The 18022-nt window shown below is 40.5% G+C and overlaps 1 protein-coding gene across 1 annotated transcript in view; it reads right to left on the bottom strand.

Annotated features, from left to right (window-relative positions):
* Nucleotides 1-1842: 1842 nt before the first annotated feature.
* The window catches only part of nt5dc1 (5'-nucleotidase domain containing 1), an 88114-nt gene continuing 71934 nt past the window's right edge, over nt 1843-18022 (bottom strand). Inside the window, exons 10-12 of the mRNA XM_034699760.1 lie at nt 12029-12202; nt 8818-8986; nt 1843-6543 (exon numbers count right to left, since the gene is read on the bottom strand). Of these exons, the coding sequence (XP_034555651.1) occupies nt 6431-6543; nt 8818-8986; nt 12029-12202 (456 nt within the window). The 3' untranslated portion in view covers nt 1843-6430. The remainder of the gene's footprint in view (nt 6544-8817; nt 8987-12028; nt 12203-18022) is intronic.

Genomic DNA, 18022 nt, shown 5'->3' with positions numbered 1-18022 from the left:
CTGATTATAACCAACATAGATTGATAATTTAACAACATTTTGACAACTTTTCACACGTTTCTGTTATTGTTTTAACATTTATCATTATTCCATAGTCATAAAGGGAGACCATTACTCAAATGTAGTCTCAGTTTTACTCTTTTATAGAACTAAAATTAAAAACCAGCTCCGCCAACCTCTACATGCTTTTCTACAATTCTTTGACAAAAATGTTTAGATCAAATAAATATACTTGCTCATCTTGTTTCACGGAACAAAACTCATGGATCCATGACAAAATCATCCCCAAAAATAATAACAATGATATAAAACAAACTAAGAATTAAAATGCTCAAGGACACATTATCTTCCAGTCATCAACTCCAAACTTTGTAAGGTTTCAGATTATTATTATTTTTTAAATAGAAACAGTTTATTTGGTCAATTAATTTATACAACCACTTGGGAGGAGCTACCCTCTAAGAAAGGCCTTCAGTGTTCAGGTTTTGTTTGTCCAACGATAGACTTTATCAATCCAGAATATATCTCTGAATTTCAATAGTTAACCCAAATTTGTGATTAATTTGGGTTAACTATTGAAATTCAGAAATATATTTTTCATCACATGTTTAAATTACATTATTTTGCATTTCTAAACAGTTTTAAGTCCATATTAACAATGTGAAGCAATTCTTGCTGGTGTGTTGATTTGGGGATCAAAGAATATGATTGAATGTACTTTATGATCTTGATTTTAAGATTTATTATTCAGATAAACGCTGCACAGCTGAACCAGTGTGGTCTGAAAACATGACTCAGAGGGAGGAGACAGCTTCAGAGAGTTTCAACCACAGATCAGTGGTGATTCTCTCTCATAAGTACTGCTCTGCAGGCTTTTGTGATCAGTCTGATTAGCTGCACCGGAGAGCTTGTGCAATATCCCTGCCACTTAACATCCTTGTATACATATCTCCTTCATTACCAGCGCTTTTGTAAATCGGTAATTCTAACTATTCTGCGCTTCTGGATATACTTTATTAGCATTATTTTATTGTATTTTATACCATTTTATTTGATTTTACATTTTATTTTACTTCATTCATATTTATATCTTATTCCTTCTTCTATTCATATTTGACTTTCTTACACACTGTTTACAAGAGCTCTGTAATGATCGAATATCCCTCCCTGGGATAAATAAAGTATTTCTGATTCTGATTCTTATTAAAGTGAAGTGTGCCATTCAAAAGCGCAGTGGTGTCGTTATTTCCCATCACAGGGGTAGCAGGAAGCAGGAAGCAGGAAGACACTGCAGTGGCTTAACTACGGTGTGCCAAAAGGCACAAAATAGCACAGGATTAAAAAATAGCCCAAAGAACCTAAAGCATTAATTTCAGACTTTAATAGCATCAGGTTTAAGGTTTAATGCTGACAGCCCTAGTTTACACAGTTCTTTAAATATGTGATAATTTACCTTAGTTTGTGGTTATGTTGAATTAAACTGAGATATGTTACAGATATTTGTTCCCTCCGCTTTTATCAATGAAGGTAAACTAAAGATGAAAAGTTGAATTTACCAGAGCTGCTGTTTGTTTCCTTTTTAACTACACATACAACAAAAGGGCAGTGAGTGTCTCCTTATTTTTGGGCAGGTCAAAAAAAAATTGCCTGAAGCTGTAATCCTTGGAAAAAAAAGGTGCTCAAAAAAGATACATGCTTCTTCCACATATCAAAGAGTAATTTAACCTGGACTATATATTTATATTGAGAGCTAACTTTGAAAATGGATCACAAACAGTGTGTGGACACTTTAGTTCAAAGTTTTTGTTTGCTGTAAATTGCAAAGAACTCAGAGACAACCTCTTATAAGAAAACTGTAGAACATTTTATTTCATAGACAGTACTTTAACACTAAAACACAGAATTAAACTTTCCTGTGTTTTAAGGAAATTAAGACCACAAATGCTTCCAACATAAGGCAAATGTGCATGTCAAATTTTCCAGGTCAGATGAGAAAAGAAGAGTACAATCACAACAGCTGTATGCATAAAACACCTGCACACACACAGCACAATTAAGAACTCACTTTGGATGACCAATCCCACGTACACGCTGAGAGCTGGATGCAGCTTTTCTTAAAGTATTCTGAAGTAATCTGTCCGTATGAGTGAGATGATGGTCATCTTCAAGGAACACTTTGACATTTGGGAAATCCCCCTGTTTAGTTACGCACACAAAGCCAGGTAAAAAGGGTAAAACCAGAATCACCTACGTATGTGTGGTTAACAGAGTGAAAGGTCTGGGATGTTTAGCCTAGCTTTGAACCAAGAATAAAGGGACTATCCAGCAAACCAGCTAGCCAAGAAGCTACTCTAGCTTGATCAAACTATTTCCAAAAAAACTCTACGTAGTGTTACTTCTATTCTTTAACTAATTTATGTAGAAACAACCAGGCTTTATTAGTTTAAAAAGATAATTATAATGAAAACCAGCTGGGTGCTGTGACTGTCTATAGCAGGGCTAATGCTAGCTATAGTTCCCACTAGTTAGCTTGTCTCTGTGCTGCTATGGTTTCTTTATCTCTTTCCAAAGTAGAGGGAGTGTTTCCAAAATCAGAGGTCCCTCTGTTGTGCTTCTTGACCCTTAGCGTTATTATCTATCGCAAAATAGACCAGAGTAAGCTAGCTAACTACGCTGACCATCTAAAAACCCTCAATATTTTGACATTTGTTGCTATTGACTCAAGGCTATGGATATAGTAAAGCTCTCTGCTTACTTACTTGACATAATTTGCTACCCGCATTTGTTTGAGCTTATCGTAGCAACAGGGTGGTTGCGTTAGCATGTAGCCACAGAATGCTAACAGAAAAATTGACCCAGTCCACCAGGATCCAGTGGGATATATTACATTGGATATACTACATGGACATGCCACAGTCCCAAGAATGTATTAGGACCCCACCTGGAAGCTATTACAGAGAATATAAGTAGTACCTGACAGGATTAAGGTCTCAAGTCTTTTTCAGTTACTGTTGTTAATCCTCGCTACATGTTTTTTTCAAAATTAGCGTTCATTTAGCTAGCTTTAAGCTGAGCTTCAATACAAACTGATGTTAAACAGCTCCTGAATCTGATACTACTGACCACTTTCTAGTTTGAAACACTTCGTTTGTGTTTTAGTATTAATGGCAGAAACAAAGGTTTTTTTTTAAGAATGATGGGGCAGAAACCCACATTAGCTTTCTTGTTGGGTTGTATTGGTGAAATGTGTATCTCCCTGATTCATCACCCCTCTATACAGAGGCCTGTATCTAGAAGAAAACAGCTTTTAGCAACAGTGATGAAGTCAACACAAATAACTCATTACAGGCACTGCTTGTTTTATCATCTAGTGTTCACAGTTTATGTAGTTGTAACTGTGTGCAGGAGGTGTGAGGGCTTCTTGTTTCAGCAGTGTTATCAACCCTGACCAGATATTGTCGTTTTGGGTGGCCCAAAAAATGAATGACATGACAGCTCCCCAAAAATGAAGCCAAAACATTTAGCTTTCCCTCGTCTGACTGGCTACAGGGTAGCTCATAAACCCTGCCTCCTCCATGTTGACAGATGGGGCATGGGTCAAACTCTAAAATCCAAATACAGGTCAAATAAATGTTTGTCAGACATGGTTTCTGTCATCATAGTTAGTTACGTCACAGTGTTCAGTTTTCTGACAAGTTTAGATTGAATTAGTTATTTGATGCTGTAAAGAGGGGATGTGATGTCACGACTGACCTCTCTGTTGACCAATGAGGCTCCTGTAGCGCTGTGTGCACCGGATTTTCTTTTCTTTTCACAATTTTGTGACTCCACCAGCCAATCTCTTCTACATGCACTGTGGCTAAAAAAGTCTCCGCAGTGTAAGATGTAAATGCCGATTGCAGGGTTTATTTTGGCTTCACTTTTGTACAACTGCAATGTCCATTTTTTTGTTTCCACTGGCACTTTTAAGTCCACTGTACAAGAATGGTCATGTCATATATTTTAAGACGTGTTAGCACAAGATAAGTTCTGAAATGAAACCAAAATGCTCATTTGGAATGAGACATTTCTGATTCAAGCTCAGGTCTAAAAGAAAAAGGTTAGTAGTTTGTAAGCATGACTCTGGACCAAGTAGACCAGTGAAGACCTCTAGTTTGCTCAGTCCTAAGTCTGCCGTCTGGCATACAAAAGAAAAGCTTTCAATTTTGTGGCCATTCGTCATTTTGAATTTTAGAGACAGAGGCATGAGCTGTGGTTCACTCAGCTCAGCTAAACACTACCCAGATTCACAAAGATAAACCAATCGTCTGTGATGTGGCTTCAGCACAAACTAACAGATTTATCCCTCATTTAGTGTTCCTTAAATATTATGGCACAACTTGTAAATGCACACCGACAAAATAACCATTCAGAAGTCGGTTAAAGCATATCTCAGTCTGGTACTGCATACGAATGAACACACAAGTAGTCCATATTTTAACACAATCACTCAAACAGCACATGTCACTGTTGCACCAAAAAATAATACAGAGAACATCTAGCATAGTCTTCATCATCAATTCTTATTACTGTTATTAAGTGTTTCCCAAAGATGTGTTTTTTATGACAGCAAACACAAAGTACAGCATTGTGCTAAATATTCAGCAACAATGACCTGAAGATTAACACCGTCTACAAAAACGGACACAGCTGGAACTTTTGACCTCAAGAGGAATCCTGATGCTCTAGACTGGAGACTTATATTTACATATTTTGGGATCTGAATGACTAACAGGTGAAAAATGTTTTAAATTGGTCCAGTGAGCAGGCATGCTTGAAACAGGCTGTAATGGCTGCAATGTGAACCTGGAGGCGAAGAGGCCCAATCACAGCTGGACAAACTCTATTGTTTTTTGCAACTTACAGACTCAGATTGTTACTCTTGGTGTCCAACATTATTGAAGAATGGATCCCTACTGGGATAGAGTTTTAATAGTAACACCAAATATGTCACTTTCTTTAAAGTCGCCAAACAAAAAGCCTCACTTTCACTTGTGGTTAACATGAGTTTCTAGTTCACAAATGTCTGAGATAGTCACATATTGGGAGACTTTGTTGTTGAAATAGTAATTTCAGATCCATAAAGACCATGTTTCAACAGCACACAATGATACTAAAAAAACAAACAAAGAAACTAGCTGATCGAGAGATCTCATGTTCTGCAAGGTTAAGGGCCTATTTCCACTGAAAGCATTTTCTGTGTTTACAGTGCCTACAATACCAATACAGTCTGGTGTTTTAAGTGGTGTCAGCTGTTTTTTGTTGATGTACTCAAGGAGTTTGCAGTTGAAGAAAGTTAAACTTTAGGAACATCGCCATGCTCGTCAATGTTGCTTCAAACTCACTGATCAATCAAAATCAAGAAGGGGTGTGACTTGTGATCTCAGCTTTGTCAACAAAAATGGCAGGGAAGAAACTACCCAGACCTTGAACTGCTGTTAATGCTAAGACATGATTCATTTCCATTTTTATAATGCTTTCTATATGCTGTGTGGGACAACTTCAGAAACTTCACCCTGGAACTGATGTTGTGGGCACTGTAAGTGGACACAGGCCCTGAATTATTGCTATCATCAATGGAGTCAGGTGCTTTTGAGAAGAGCAAAAATGTTGCTGCTTCTTGTTTCCAAAAATGATCTTCTCCTAACATGAAGGGTCTCTTTAGAGATCCTCTCTACTGTACAAGAATATTAAATTACAGCCATTACAACCTGCCTCAAGGCTGCAGGAGGAAAATACAACTGCTGCAACTCAAAACTTTTTGTACCTCTCATCAATTTAGACCCATAAATATGTTAAAATATGGCCCTGGTTTAGAAACACCAGAACTACTCTTTGACCCTCATGTTAAGGTTACTAAAATGCATACTGTGAAACTATATTTCAAAGAATAAGACTTTACGGTGACAGTGTGAGACAGAAATACTGGCACGATAATACCAAAGACTTTCAGGGCAAACGCAGTTTGACAATCTGGTTCCTTTCTTGAGGTAATCCCTTCAGAATAAAAGAAACGGTGAGTGTTCACTTTCTTAGAAGAGTTTGGATTTTTCAACAACCTACCGTAGAAAATAAATTTGGCCTCACACATGAAACAATAAAAACACTACATTTCTTATTGGTACTGTTTGCAGACACACACACACACACGTTTCATATTTCCACGTGTACGGTACACTAAACCACGAAACGACGTTCAGATGTAGGCGTTATTACAGAGAGATACTGTGGCTTACATTCACATGGTTTCTCTGAATGGGTGAGGAGTGTATGCTTCCTGTGCTCCACAGATGGCGGCGGGTCAGGTGACAAACTACAGGCAAAAATGGCACATTCCTCTCCTGAGGCAGAGGGGTAAGGGAGGACTTTTTCCTACTTCTCTTCTGTATTTTTACGACAGACTCTCGCACCTCTTCAGCAGAGAATCCGGGGGCCGAGGGTAGTAGCCGGTGGTGCAGGGCTTGTCGGGAGAGAACCTGGGGAACTTGTAATCCAGAGGGAGATCTGAAGAAAGAAAAAAGGAAACAGGGGAAAGTGAACTGAAAGTGATCCAGGACATGTGCAGGCCACATGCACGTTTGATGCTCTACCGCTGAAAAGAAGAAACAGCAAATGTCTGAGAGTTGTGATTCATTATTCTGTGGAAAAGAAGGCACATTTAAATATGTCAAACATTTGATTCTCTTTATCCCTCTCACTTAAAACAGATCAGGACAAAATGGAAACACTATTTAACTGTAAATATAACACAGCAGGAAAGAAGACTTATGTTCATCTCCATGCTCAGAACAGAAAATATAATTTAGGAACTTAGCTTAGGCACTTTGGAAAGCCTGCTGCTGGGAGAGCACACCTCCCCTCAGTTTCATGTTCATACATGACAGACCAAGGCAGGGAGAGCAGCAGCAAAGCAATTTGTTCGACTCCTTTTTTTTTCTGGAAGCAAGCCAATCTGCTTTTGTTGACTGATTTTGCTGACTTAGAAAAGAACTACATAATGACTCTTACTGATCTCAAAAGTCCATCTTTATTTTTAACAAACGGTATGGATCCTTTCTGCAATGTTGCTAGAAATGTATATTACCAATCTGAGCCAAGCCCTTTAAGTGGTAGCACACTGTTCAGGGGCATTAGGACTGATAGTTTATGTTGTCACAACCCATTTACAGCTACAGGAGTTTACTGGTATCTATGAGCCATTTGGACCCTTAAATATGAAAAAGAAATTGGGGCCCACGTTCAATGAAGTCAGAATACTGTTTTGGCCAAAATGTAAATTGACCTTGATTACAAGTCGATTCCCCTTTTTCAAGATTATGTTTAAGTCTTTATCTAGATAAATCTACATCTTGTTTTTGTATAAAAAATGATTTAATTAATAATAAAACAAACTAATTGAATAAAACAAGGTATGTTTGTGACTCATTTTAGAAAAAAAATCACATTTTGAATGTATGCTAAAGGTACAGTGCGGAGTATGTAGAGGAATTAAGCAGAACAGACTTGGTGGAAATTGAATTTAATGTTTATAAGTGTGTTGGAATTAGTGTTTCATCACCTGATTATAAAAATCTTTGTGTTTTTGGTAACTTAGAATGAGCCTTTTATATCTACACAGGAGAGGGTCCCCTTCAACAGAGGCTGCCATCTTTCACCGCCATGTTTCTACAGCAGCACAGAACGAACAAACTAGTGACATACGTGTTTTTTATATTTGGTGAGTGGCCGCATTAAATGGACCATTTGGAGGATGAAAAAGAAGAAAAAAGTGGTTGCTTTTATGTACAACAGAACTTGTATTGATAGACATTTTTGATAGTAAAAACTTGACAGATGGAGAATCAGACTTAACATGTCTAACAGGAGCTTCTTGTCCTTGAAAGCCACCGTCACTTCACAAACAGAAGGAGTAAAGGCTGATTTATACTTCTGCGTTGACCCTACGCAGCATGGTTTGACGTGGACATGAGCACCACATGTGCGTCGTTGTGTCCGTGTCGAGCAGCAACACTCCAACGAAACGCTAGAGGGCAGTACGGTCTCTCTGATAGCCGGTCGCCTGCTTCCAGCCTCGCTACGATCTCTGTTTACTTTTCCTCAGAGATTCAGAGCGTGTTATGTTAATCTACAGCTGATACATGTTGCTGTTTATCATACAGACATGATAGCATGAAGAATAGAGAGGAGGAGATGAAATACACGGCCGATGTGCGGGGATCCCGGAAGTGCTGTAAATGCGGGAAATACAATGCCGCCGAGCGGACCAATCACAGGGCTTTCAGTCCGCGTCGGTTCTAAGTGTAGTTCAATTTTGGAGGAGGTGCACATCAGCTACGTGTGTAGGCCTCTGCGTAGGTACGTGATCTACGCAGACCTCCGGCGTAGGCTACGCCGTTGATTCGACGCAGAAGTGTAAATCAGCCTTGAGCAAGGGAGCGTTTTAACCCAGAATCTGAGAAATAGTTATCACTAAATATTCTAATTTCTACACACTGTGCCTTTAAATTTAGATTGTCACATTAAATTGAATAAAATATCAGATGTATAAATAAGGTACTTGTAGTATCAGTAGTTAAAAATACCATTCAATTAAAATAACTTGCAGCTGCTGTCTGGATGACAGTCTGTTTGTGCTCTCCATCTTCACTTTGCTCTGGACCATCACTGTGTCTCTCCATCTTTCATCCTCCTGTTGCTGTAGTTGGTAATTTGTTTGGACCTTTGCCTTTGTGTGATTGTGTCTACAGTTGAACCAATACTGTGTCTCCTCCCACATACCTGCTATGTGCTCCACACTGGGGATGGCCATGGCGCTGTATTTGTGAATGCAGTGGCAGCACCAGGTCAGTTTCTGGCTCTCCTCGTCCGCTCCTCCACTTTTATGTACGTCCACAAAGTAGGAGCCCCACTGCTCGGACACGGCGGAGGGGGCCTTCATGCCTTGCTCCTGTTCAAACAGTCGACACACACAAACCAAATTATGTAACCGTGTGTGAGGATTCATTTTTTAGACGTGTGCAGACATGATAAAAAGGAGAAGAGAGCTCTGCCCTGAGCTTTGGGAAGAAGCCAGCTCTCAAACTGGCTGTAACCCAAGCATCTCTGTGGGTTATTACGACTGTAACATGAATAATCTTTACAAGAAATCCCCCACACTGTTACTCATAATCACTCAGAAAACATTGATACATTTTTTTATACTCATGAGCAGCAGCTATTGCAACAACAGGATGCAGGGTTTAAAAGCAGGATGTGGTGTGATTCAAACTTTACAAACCAAACATGACAAACGAGTGCTTTACGCAACATCAGCCGACATTATCAGGAAGTGTTCAGAGAGAAGATCAAGACATCTGAGATCAGAGTTATCATAGAGATTTATTACAAACATGTTCTAAAAATACTTCCTGTAAAGGAACCAAAAAGCAGAACAAAGTATGACTGCCAGAGGACAAAAACGTCAGTGGAATTTTTAGAGTTCAGCACGTTGAAGCAGAAACCTCTGACCTAATCCAACACAGATGATCCAACTCGACACAAAAGACACGACAGATACTGAACAGCCCAGAGCCAAATGTGCAGCTCATTGATCTGCCAACCTTTTAACAGCACCTCCTCTGCAGTATGAAGTGCATGATGGGAATGAGTTCACTGCAGCATTACTGAAGTACACCATCAGATCAAGATCATCAGATGGATCAACAGCATGCACACATCACAGTATGAGGACGTTGTGTTTTTGTTGTCAGCAGGATTTCTTCTTCATCCGCTCTTTTCTGGCACCATCTATTTAAAAGCTAATACACATGAGAGCTAGCAGAAGCTGATATCAGGTTTCTTTAAGTTTAGTGACGAACACCTGAGCCTGTTCACACGATGAGATTCCTCTCAGAGAGCTCCTCACTTCCCTTAAGGGAACTTAAGAACTTCTATCAAGGAGTCTTAGCTTCAGAGTGATTTAGAAACGCGGTCAGAGCGAGGACGGACAGACTTTGATCTCACTTTCCCCTTTTTGACCAACGCAAACCTGGTTGTGTTCCGGGCTGGTTCGGAGCTGTTTTAACTTGCATACCTACTCTGCACCAGTTTGTTTTTTTAACTCACTTGATCCCGTGGAAGAATCATGACTTCACCCCTACGTGACCGCTTCTCCCAGCAGCGCTAGCACAAACTTTCCCTCAAAATAACAACGATGGCAGACAACGTAGCATGTTTGCTGGTGTTCCTCCTGGCTTTTCGTAATCACATGAAGTCCCGAAGAGAACTTATCCAACTTCATCAACACTGCTGTGCTACTCGTCGTGCTTTACATGGACGGCGACTTCACCCCTCGCCCCCGATGTAAGCGATTTGCGGTTTGAGACCAGCAAAGAGTTGGTGCTGCTCTGGAACCTGTTTTCCTTTGTTTAACTTTATCAACACTTCTGTGCTACCCGTGGCACTTTCCATGGGCACTTTCCGACTTCACCCCTCGCCCCCTGCCCCTCAACCCTGACGTACGCGGTTTGCGGTTCTCAGTGCACGGTGCGCAGTAACTGAGGAGACGAGGTTGACCTTGTTCCTAGCTATGACACATTTTTTTTCAAAGCTGTGATTGGTTGATCCAAAAAAAGAGAGAGAAGAAAAAGCTCTCAGTGGTAATGTGCTGTTACACAGTTAAAATGTGTTCATTTTATTCCTGTTTTATTGTGAGTTTCAGTTTGGTGTTGTCACTTTAAGAGTAACAGAAAGTGTGTCTCTAGTGGTTGGGTCACATGACCTGTGAACAGAAAGTGAAAGGGCATTAGAGCGCATGGAGGTGTTTTCAAGCAATTCAGGGACATCTGCCTGAACGTTCTTGTTTTTGATAGCATAGTGGGTAAGTGTTCTTTGTATAATGTATATCTTTATTAGTAGCAGATTATTTTGGGGATTAACATATTTTGTGGTGTGATACTGTGTTCCCTAGTTAATGGTAATAAATAAATAAATAAATAAATAGATGTATAAATAAGGTTACGTTAAAGGGATTTGATTCATTAGAGGTGATATATGTTTATTAACACTGTATATATGTCAAAGCAACACTGATATTGTTTTGTGTACATTTTATAGTTTCAACCTTTTCTGAGGTACCAATAAACCTGTGGACAAGCAGACAACGTCTTCAGAGTCTTGGTGTAAAGAAAGAGTTTAGCTGTCTGTCAAGGTGTATACAGGACATACACTGAGGACAGAACAGGTAATGGTCTCAGATGGACAATGAAATCGAGAGAGTCCAGTCAGACATGGTGTAATCATGAACACTAGTTTATGTAATGAATATCTCTGCTGAATAAACTGTAACACACACTGTGCGGGAGCTTTGAAGCTAGAGCTCTGTTCATGACGGTGTCAGCTCCTCACACCCGGTGTTGACGTACAGAAGTCCGTCAGTGTTTACTAAAGGCTGACAGAAATGATTCATGGCAGAGGGGGTTAAGATGTCGGCTGTAGGAGTGAAGCTGGACACATTTTTTTTGTTGTTAAAATATTTGTACAGACAAAAGAAAACAAAACAGCTCAGACGTTGAACGTTGTTGTTTGTAGCTAAGAGGTGCCAGAGTGAGTTTATCTCTATCCTAACACAGCACTAGCTTAACTACAGAGCCATAAATTAGCATTGCATTTGTAGCTTTTCAGAATAGATATAGCTGCCTTAGCTCATGTGTACATCTGTGTGGAGGCAAAGACATATCAATCCAAAGGATGGAGATGTTGAGACCAAAGCAGGGGCAAATCAGCTGATTTTGATGCAGGGTCGTCTCAGTCTTAAAGGTTTATTTTCACACATCACTCTGGATGTCTGATTAGTCTTTGACTAAATGTTCTCAGGGTGTCAGCCCATGAAGTCAGGGGAAAGGAGTGGAGGCCCACAGAGTTCGGGTTGGGGGTTGTGGATTGCAGGGCGGAGCTTGGGTTTGGTGGGGGAAAGGCTGCTAAACGGAAACAGCTGCTCCAGTGAACTTACCTCAAACTTGCCCTTTTTCTCCAGCGGCTCCACTTGAGCCTCATTGGACAGCGCCGCGTCGCTCTTCTCGACACCCTCCCCTTCCATTTCCTCCACGACCATCACCGTCTCCCATTTCCCAAAACTGCTGGCAGGGAACATGTCCGACCGCATGCTGTCTCCAAAGTACACCACCTGCACGGGGAGGAAGAAGAGGTGACAGAGAGGACAGCTTAGTTACTTTTAAGAGCAGCACTAAGGTTTAAGTGCTGCGGTAAAGTCGCTCTTAAGCTGCATTCCTCTATTAGCAGCAGTCAAAGTCAGCTGGCAGATACCTTATGGACCCCCAGGGTGAGCTAGACCAGACATGAGAAATCTGCAGAACTCATCACAACCTCTTTGACCATCACGTCTCTTTTGTCCTCCACGTCTGGAAAGAGAAGCAGGCTGAGGCAGGCCTATAGAGACGCATTCCTAACCTGAAGAGCAGGCACATACTGCTCAAAGCTTTAAATCCCATTTCCACTGAGGCATACCTCAGCTCCTTTCAAACAGAGAGGGAACGGCTGAGTGGAAAATGTCAGATAATAAAATGACGAGACACAGAAGTGTGCTAACATTCTTCTGAGTGCGGGGAAAGGCAGACCAGAGTCTCATTCTTTGACAAAAATAAATGGAAAACAGTCGATAAAATCCAAATTCTACAAGTACCTTACACAACCCCACTTCAAAAAAACTAAACTATCCCTTTAAAGTAAACTCAATGCACTGTGAAGCATGTAAAGCCCACCAAGCATTGCAAACAAGATGGCACACATCAGTGAGATCTGACAACGTCAAACTTCCAGGAGTCAGACAGCCATAAAGAGGACATAAGGCCTTCTAGTAACTGCGTCGTGTCCCCCCCCCACACAGAGCTGTGATGTGTCTCAGACTGACCCTTCCACATGTAAACAAACAGGCTGACTAATCGGGGCTGCTGTGGGCCGAGGCTGTGAGGAGGGAGCTCTAAGGAATCAGTTTCTACCAGACTTTCCCAGAACTGCCCACAGCTGGGGCTCAAACCCTCACTGCACCTCTCATTGCTCAGCAGAGCTGCAGCCCGAGTCATGGGATCACTATCATAAATATTTACAGAGGCCAAGAATTCCAACGTATTACAGAGAGGAGTCACTGTGGATGGATATAGTTACATTGGCCTGAACCAGAACCTGCTCTGCATGAGAGGAAGCACCATGAGGAGAAGCAGTTCAACAAGCCGGGCAGACTCACCTCTGTTACCTGGAAACCCAGTCAAGTAGGATGACGCTGTTCATGTTGTGTGATATCAGCCTGATGTTTATCTTTATTTACCAAGGTATTTTATTTCCTAACAGTGCTGTAGAGGGAGCTAGCATCACATGAGCCCGAAAGAAATGTTTATAAGGGGAAAGAGTGAATTGTATCACATCATATTGTATCGTATGGTATTATATCGTACAGCATGTATCATATTCTATCGTACATTACCAAACTGTATCAAATTGTTCCATATTGTATCATTCTGTATCCTATTATATCCTATCATACTGTATTGTATCATATAATTTCGTATTGTATTGTATCTTACCATACTGTATCGCATGGCATCGTACATTTCCGTATTGTATTGTATCGTATTGTACAGTATCCCATCCTATCATACAATACCATATTGCATGGTATCGTATATTACCGTATTGTATTGTATTGTATTGTTTCGTACCATACCGTGTCGTATTAGACTTTATCGTATCGTACAGTATTGTACCATAATGTATAACAGGCTTTTCCAAAGGGCTGCTTTTATTAGCACAGGCTACCAAAGTGTTAAGTTATAAAATATTTCCTAAACAGGATCTAAGGACAGCATTTAGGACTAACTCTCCCAAAGGTTTCCACATTTTAAGTTCTTTAGAATATAGGAATGGATGTAGATAAATCTGATTATTGTACAATTGGTAGCTGTAATGAGCTACATTTTGCTACATTTGCCAGTAAAATGAAAAAGCTGCATGTAAGTTACCCTCTTTGGAGGCTGTGGCTGTGGCTCAGTGGGTAGAGTCGGTCGTTTATCAATCAAAAGGTTGGCGGTACGATCCCAGCTCTGGCAGGTACATGCCGAAGTGTCCTTGAGCAAGACACTGAACCCCGAATCACTCCCTCTGTTGTTCAGAGGCGTGTGAATGTGAACGAATGAGATTAACCAATACTGATGGTCCCTCACTATATAGCAGCCCCTACCATCAGTGAGTGAATTGGTATAAATAGGTAAATGTGACGAGTAGTCTAAAAGCACTTTTAGCGGTCAGAAAGACTAGAAAAGCACTGTATAAGTACAAGTCCATTTACCTTTTTTTTTTTTACACCATGATGACCTAGTCAGTAAGTGATTCTAAACACTGCTACCCTTGAGATGCAGGTTACCATGCTTGGAAAACAACCTCCAGTAGCTCATCTATTAGCCTGGCCACTGCATGTTAGTTACCCTTCTTTGATAATGAAGCCAGTTAGGCTAGCACCTGATCCGATGGGTTGCTAGCCCCGATAAGCTGGTGACCAGCACCACAAACGTATCTCCCACAAAGCCATACATAGTTCAGTGCGTTGCTAGCCTTGGAAGCAAATGTTCAGCCAAGCCAGTAGTCAGTCTTACCTTGGCTGCTATCCTATATAGCTTCAAGCTCCAGAAGATGATAAGCTAAGCCACAAGCCAATCAATTGGGTTAGTAGGCTAAATGTATGAGTTAGCTTCTCAGTTCAATAAATAACCCAATGCTCGCCGCCCAGTTATCAGAGTCAGCTACTCATTGGCCTTTAGTCCCTTCAGCAAGGATGCAGCACCAAACATCTTTTCAGCAGTCTTAAGGCTATTAAAATCAACTTATTTACAAATTAGACCCATCACACCAAATACTTATGAACGGGCATATGTGGAGAGAAGATTGGGGGTCAATTTTCTCTCCCAAAGATTCTTTTAAACTTCAGAACTCAGTCAAATAGTAGAAATATTTTCAATATTAAAGCTTGAAGATGTTCAAACCTGCTAAAAACATACACACCACTGTCTGTATCACTTCTCATTGATGATACAGTTCATCACAGCTAATTTCTACCTTCTGATTCTGTTGTTGTACTCGACTTTCTATCCTCTTGCTTTGAGAAACAGCTCCCTGCAGCTTTAACATGTAGTGCAGTGTGGGCCCGTGGACCCCCGTCTCTTATCGGCCCATCACTCAGAGGAGCAGTTAAAGCTGAAGCCAGGCCCAGGTAAACAGAGCTGCAGGCATGCAGAGAGGCCTTAATGAGCCCATTGTGCTGCACACTGTGTGGGGCCTGGAGCACAGGGAGAGCAGGGGGCTCACCAGACAGCAGGGTAAACCCTATTTTGTCATTTAGGCTCATGTTCAGTCACATCCTGTTATATTACTCTTAAACTGTGAAAAATGCTGCCAATAGAATGACATCATTACAGCTGTTTTTAATGCAGCTTAGGGCTAACAGCTCAGGGATCTCCCCTCTACTGATACAGAAATGACAAAAAAAGTTATGCAAGTCACAGAATTATTGGCATTCAAAGGAAGTTAACATTAGACATATTTAAAGGTTTTGACTGAATTCTTAGTCCAGTTAATATGAAAAACATGTAACCGTAGAACTCAGATAGGTTTTTTTTTTTTTTGAAAGGTAGGATCTAATGCTACTTTTTAAATTGGTGTGATGACACCACAGTTTTTTAAATGCTTTGCTACAAAAACAGAGTTTTTGTATTCACATATACAAATCAGACTTGTCTGGTGTTTTGGTGCACAATCATTAAATACTGAAGTAGAAAAAAGAATGGAAAGCTAGTTAACAGCAGAACTCCTACTTACAATACATTTCAAGAATAAGATACTTAAAAACAACATTATTCTCCATTTATACTAGATAGAAGAGACATTTTGGTGTTTTATTTTTTATTTGTACCATTAAAACTTCCAAACAATGCCTGTATGCAATGCATGATGAATGTATTGATGCAATAAATGATCACCCCTGATGAAAGAAATATCCTATTGTCCTTTATTATCCCAATAATACAATTTTATCAGATAATAATCACTAACTGCCTCCATTTGCTTATTATAGAGCCGACTTTTTTGGACATAGTAAGTGGTGGTGTGCGATCCACCTTTAAATACCGAGAAGATGAACAAGCCTAGACAACAAGCTGATGAGAGAGCAGAAAAGGCATCATGGATGTGGATGTTTTCACTGTTTCAGAGGATAACAGGATTGCAATTTGTGAGCAGCAAGTTGTCAGAGAGGATAAAAAAGTCCTCAAGTTTTAACACCAACAATCTTTAAGTCACCAGAAATTGTCATTGCAAAAAAGATGGATTGAATAAACAAGTAGCCGAAGCTGCAGCTACAGACATTTGAGAGCTGCAGAGAGTTTATCAGAGACGACACAAAGCTAAAGTAATGAATGATAAACTCAGTGAGTTTACAGCACCTGATGATCCACCTGATCCACCGGGATTTCAGCAGCTCATGGTGTATCAGGAACAGTATCCCGAGTCTACTCTGCAGACGTATCCCTACCTGCCCTGTATGATGTGATCTCTACACACATTCACAGTCTGATCCACAACAATGTCAGGGACAGAAGTCTGACCACAGACAGATGGACTTCTGATGTTAGTCCAGTGAGGATGCTGAGTGTGACGGCCCAGTGTCTGGATGAAGACTTTAACATGAAGAAGATGTTACTGCAGCACAGGAGAGCTCCGGTTCACAGTGACTAAATAAATGAAGCTGAAGAGTCAGAGCTGATCTTTCTTTATGTGTGATAACAATTGTGACTTCAGTTAGAGCTGGTAGATATAACATATTTATACACATGCATCTATATGTGCAAAAACCTCCTCAGACTGATCGGTACCGCTTCCCATAGTTGGCCCTTAATCTCCATGTCACATCAGCTCCTCTGTGACCCCTCCAGGTTCAGCCCTGTGCTGAGAGCATTGTAATCTTCCCTGAATACCTCCATTCAGCCCACCTGCATTAAGTCCTGTCAGGTGAAAGTGGAGAGAAGTGAAAACACGGAGCGCCTCAGGTCACCCCGGAGGAGTGTTTAAAGCAGCTATAAGTGCAGGTTGACACTGAATTCCACAAGAGCTTTCTCCACGTGGCGAGGGAACAGAGGGGGCATTCAGCAGAGGAAGAGGAGGAGGAGGAAGGGGGGATGAGGTGGACGATGACGAGAACTGTCGGGTGGAGTAGAGCTGATCTGTTATGTAAGGTTTCTTTAACTCGTCTGTCTGATGGGAGACGATATGCATGCACGGACACTGATTTAAAAACAGATTAGCAGACACATCACCTGCTTCAGACCTTTACAAGACTGGAGGATGTGACACTTTTCAATGAGACTCTATGGAAGCTTCTTTGCTGTGTTCATACCAGGCACTCAGGCTGTAAAATCCAAGGTACAGAAGCTTAGAGAGGTCAGGAAGAAAAAAAAAATACTGGTGATCTATTTTTAAAGTTAGTTGTATAATGTATTGTCTTACTTGTTCATGATTTAAACTGGTTAAAATGTTCCTTTTTTTGACGAAATCTAGTTATTTCAACTGTATTTTTATTGAAACGTCAAGGAAAAAGATTTTATTGAGTCACATTTCAAGATCATCTGAAAGCCAGATGAACCGTTTCCAAATGTTCAACGCTGATTAAAGCCCAGGGCTGAAACTCACTGGTTTATATAAGCTGCTGTTAAAATCTGACATTAAAAGTGTTTAACTTTATTGCAAGGGCTGGCATTCTTCACTTCTTTGTGAGTGAGCATGCCAATTTTATTGCAGGAAGATTTTTATAAAACAAACTTATGAAACTGTCTGTCAGGCTTTTTTTAACCTTTCCCCCCTCCTGTTTTTTATGACTCAAAGAACAAGTGACTTAGATTATTGATCAAAGAAATAAATTCTCCTGTTTCGTAAATAAAAGCTGCCT

The sequence above is a fragment of the Notolabrus celidotus genome, chromosome 13 (assembly GCF_009762535.1).
Source record: "Notolabrus celidotus isolate fNotCel1 chromosome 13, fNotCel1.pri, whole genome shotgun sequence".
NCBI classification, from domain to species: Eukaryota; Metazoa; Chordata; class Actinopteri; order Labriformes; family Labridae; genus Notolabrus; species Notolabrus celidotus.
This window is presented reverse-complemented; position numbering and strand designations above follow the sequence as displayed.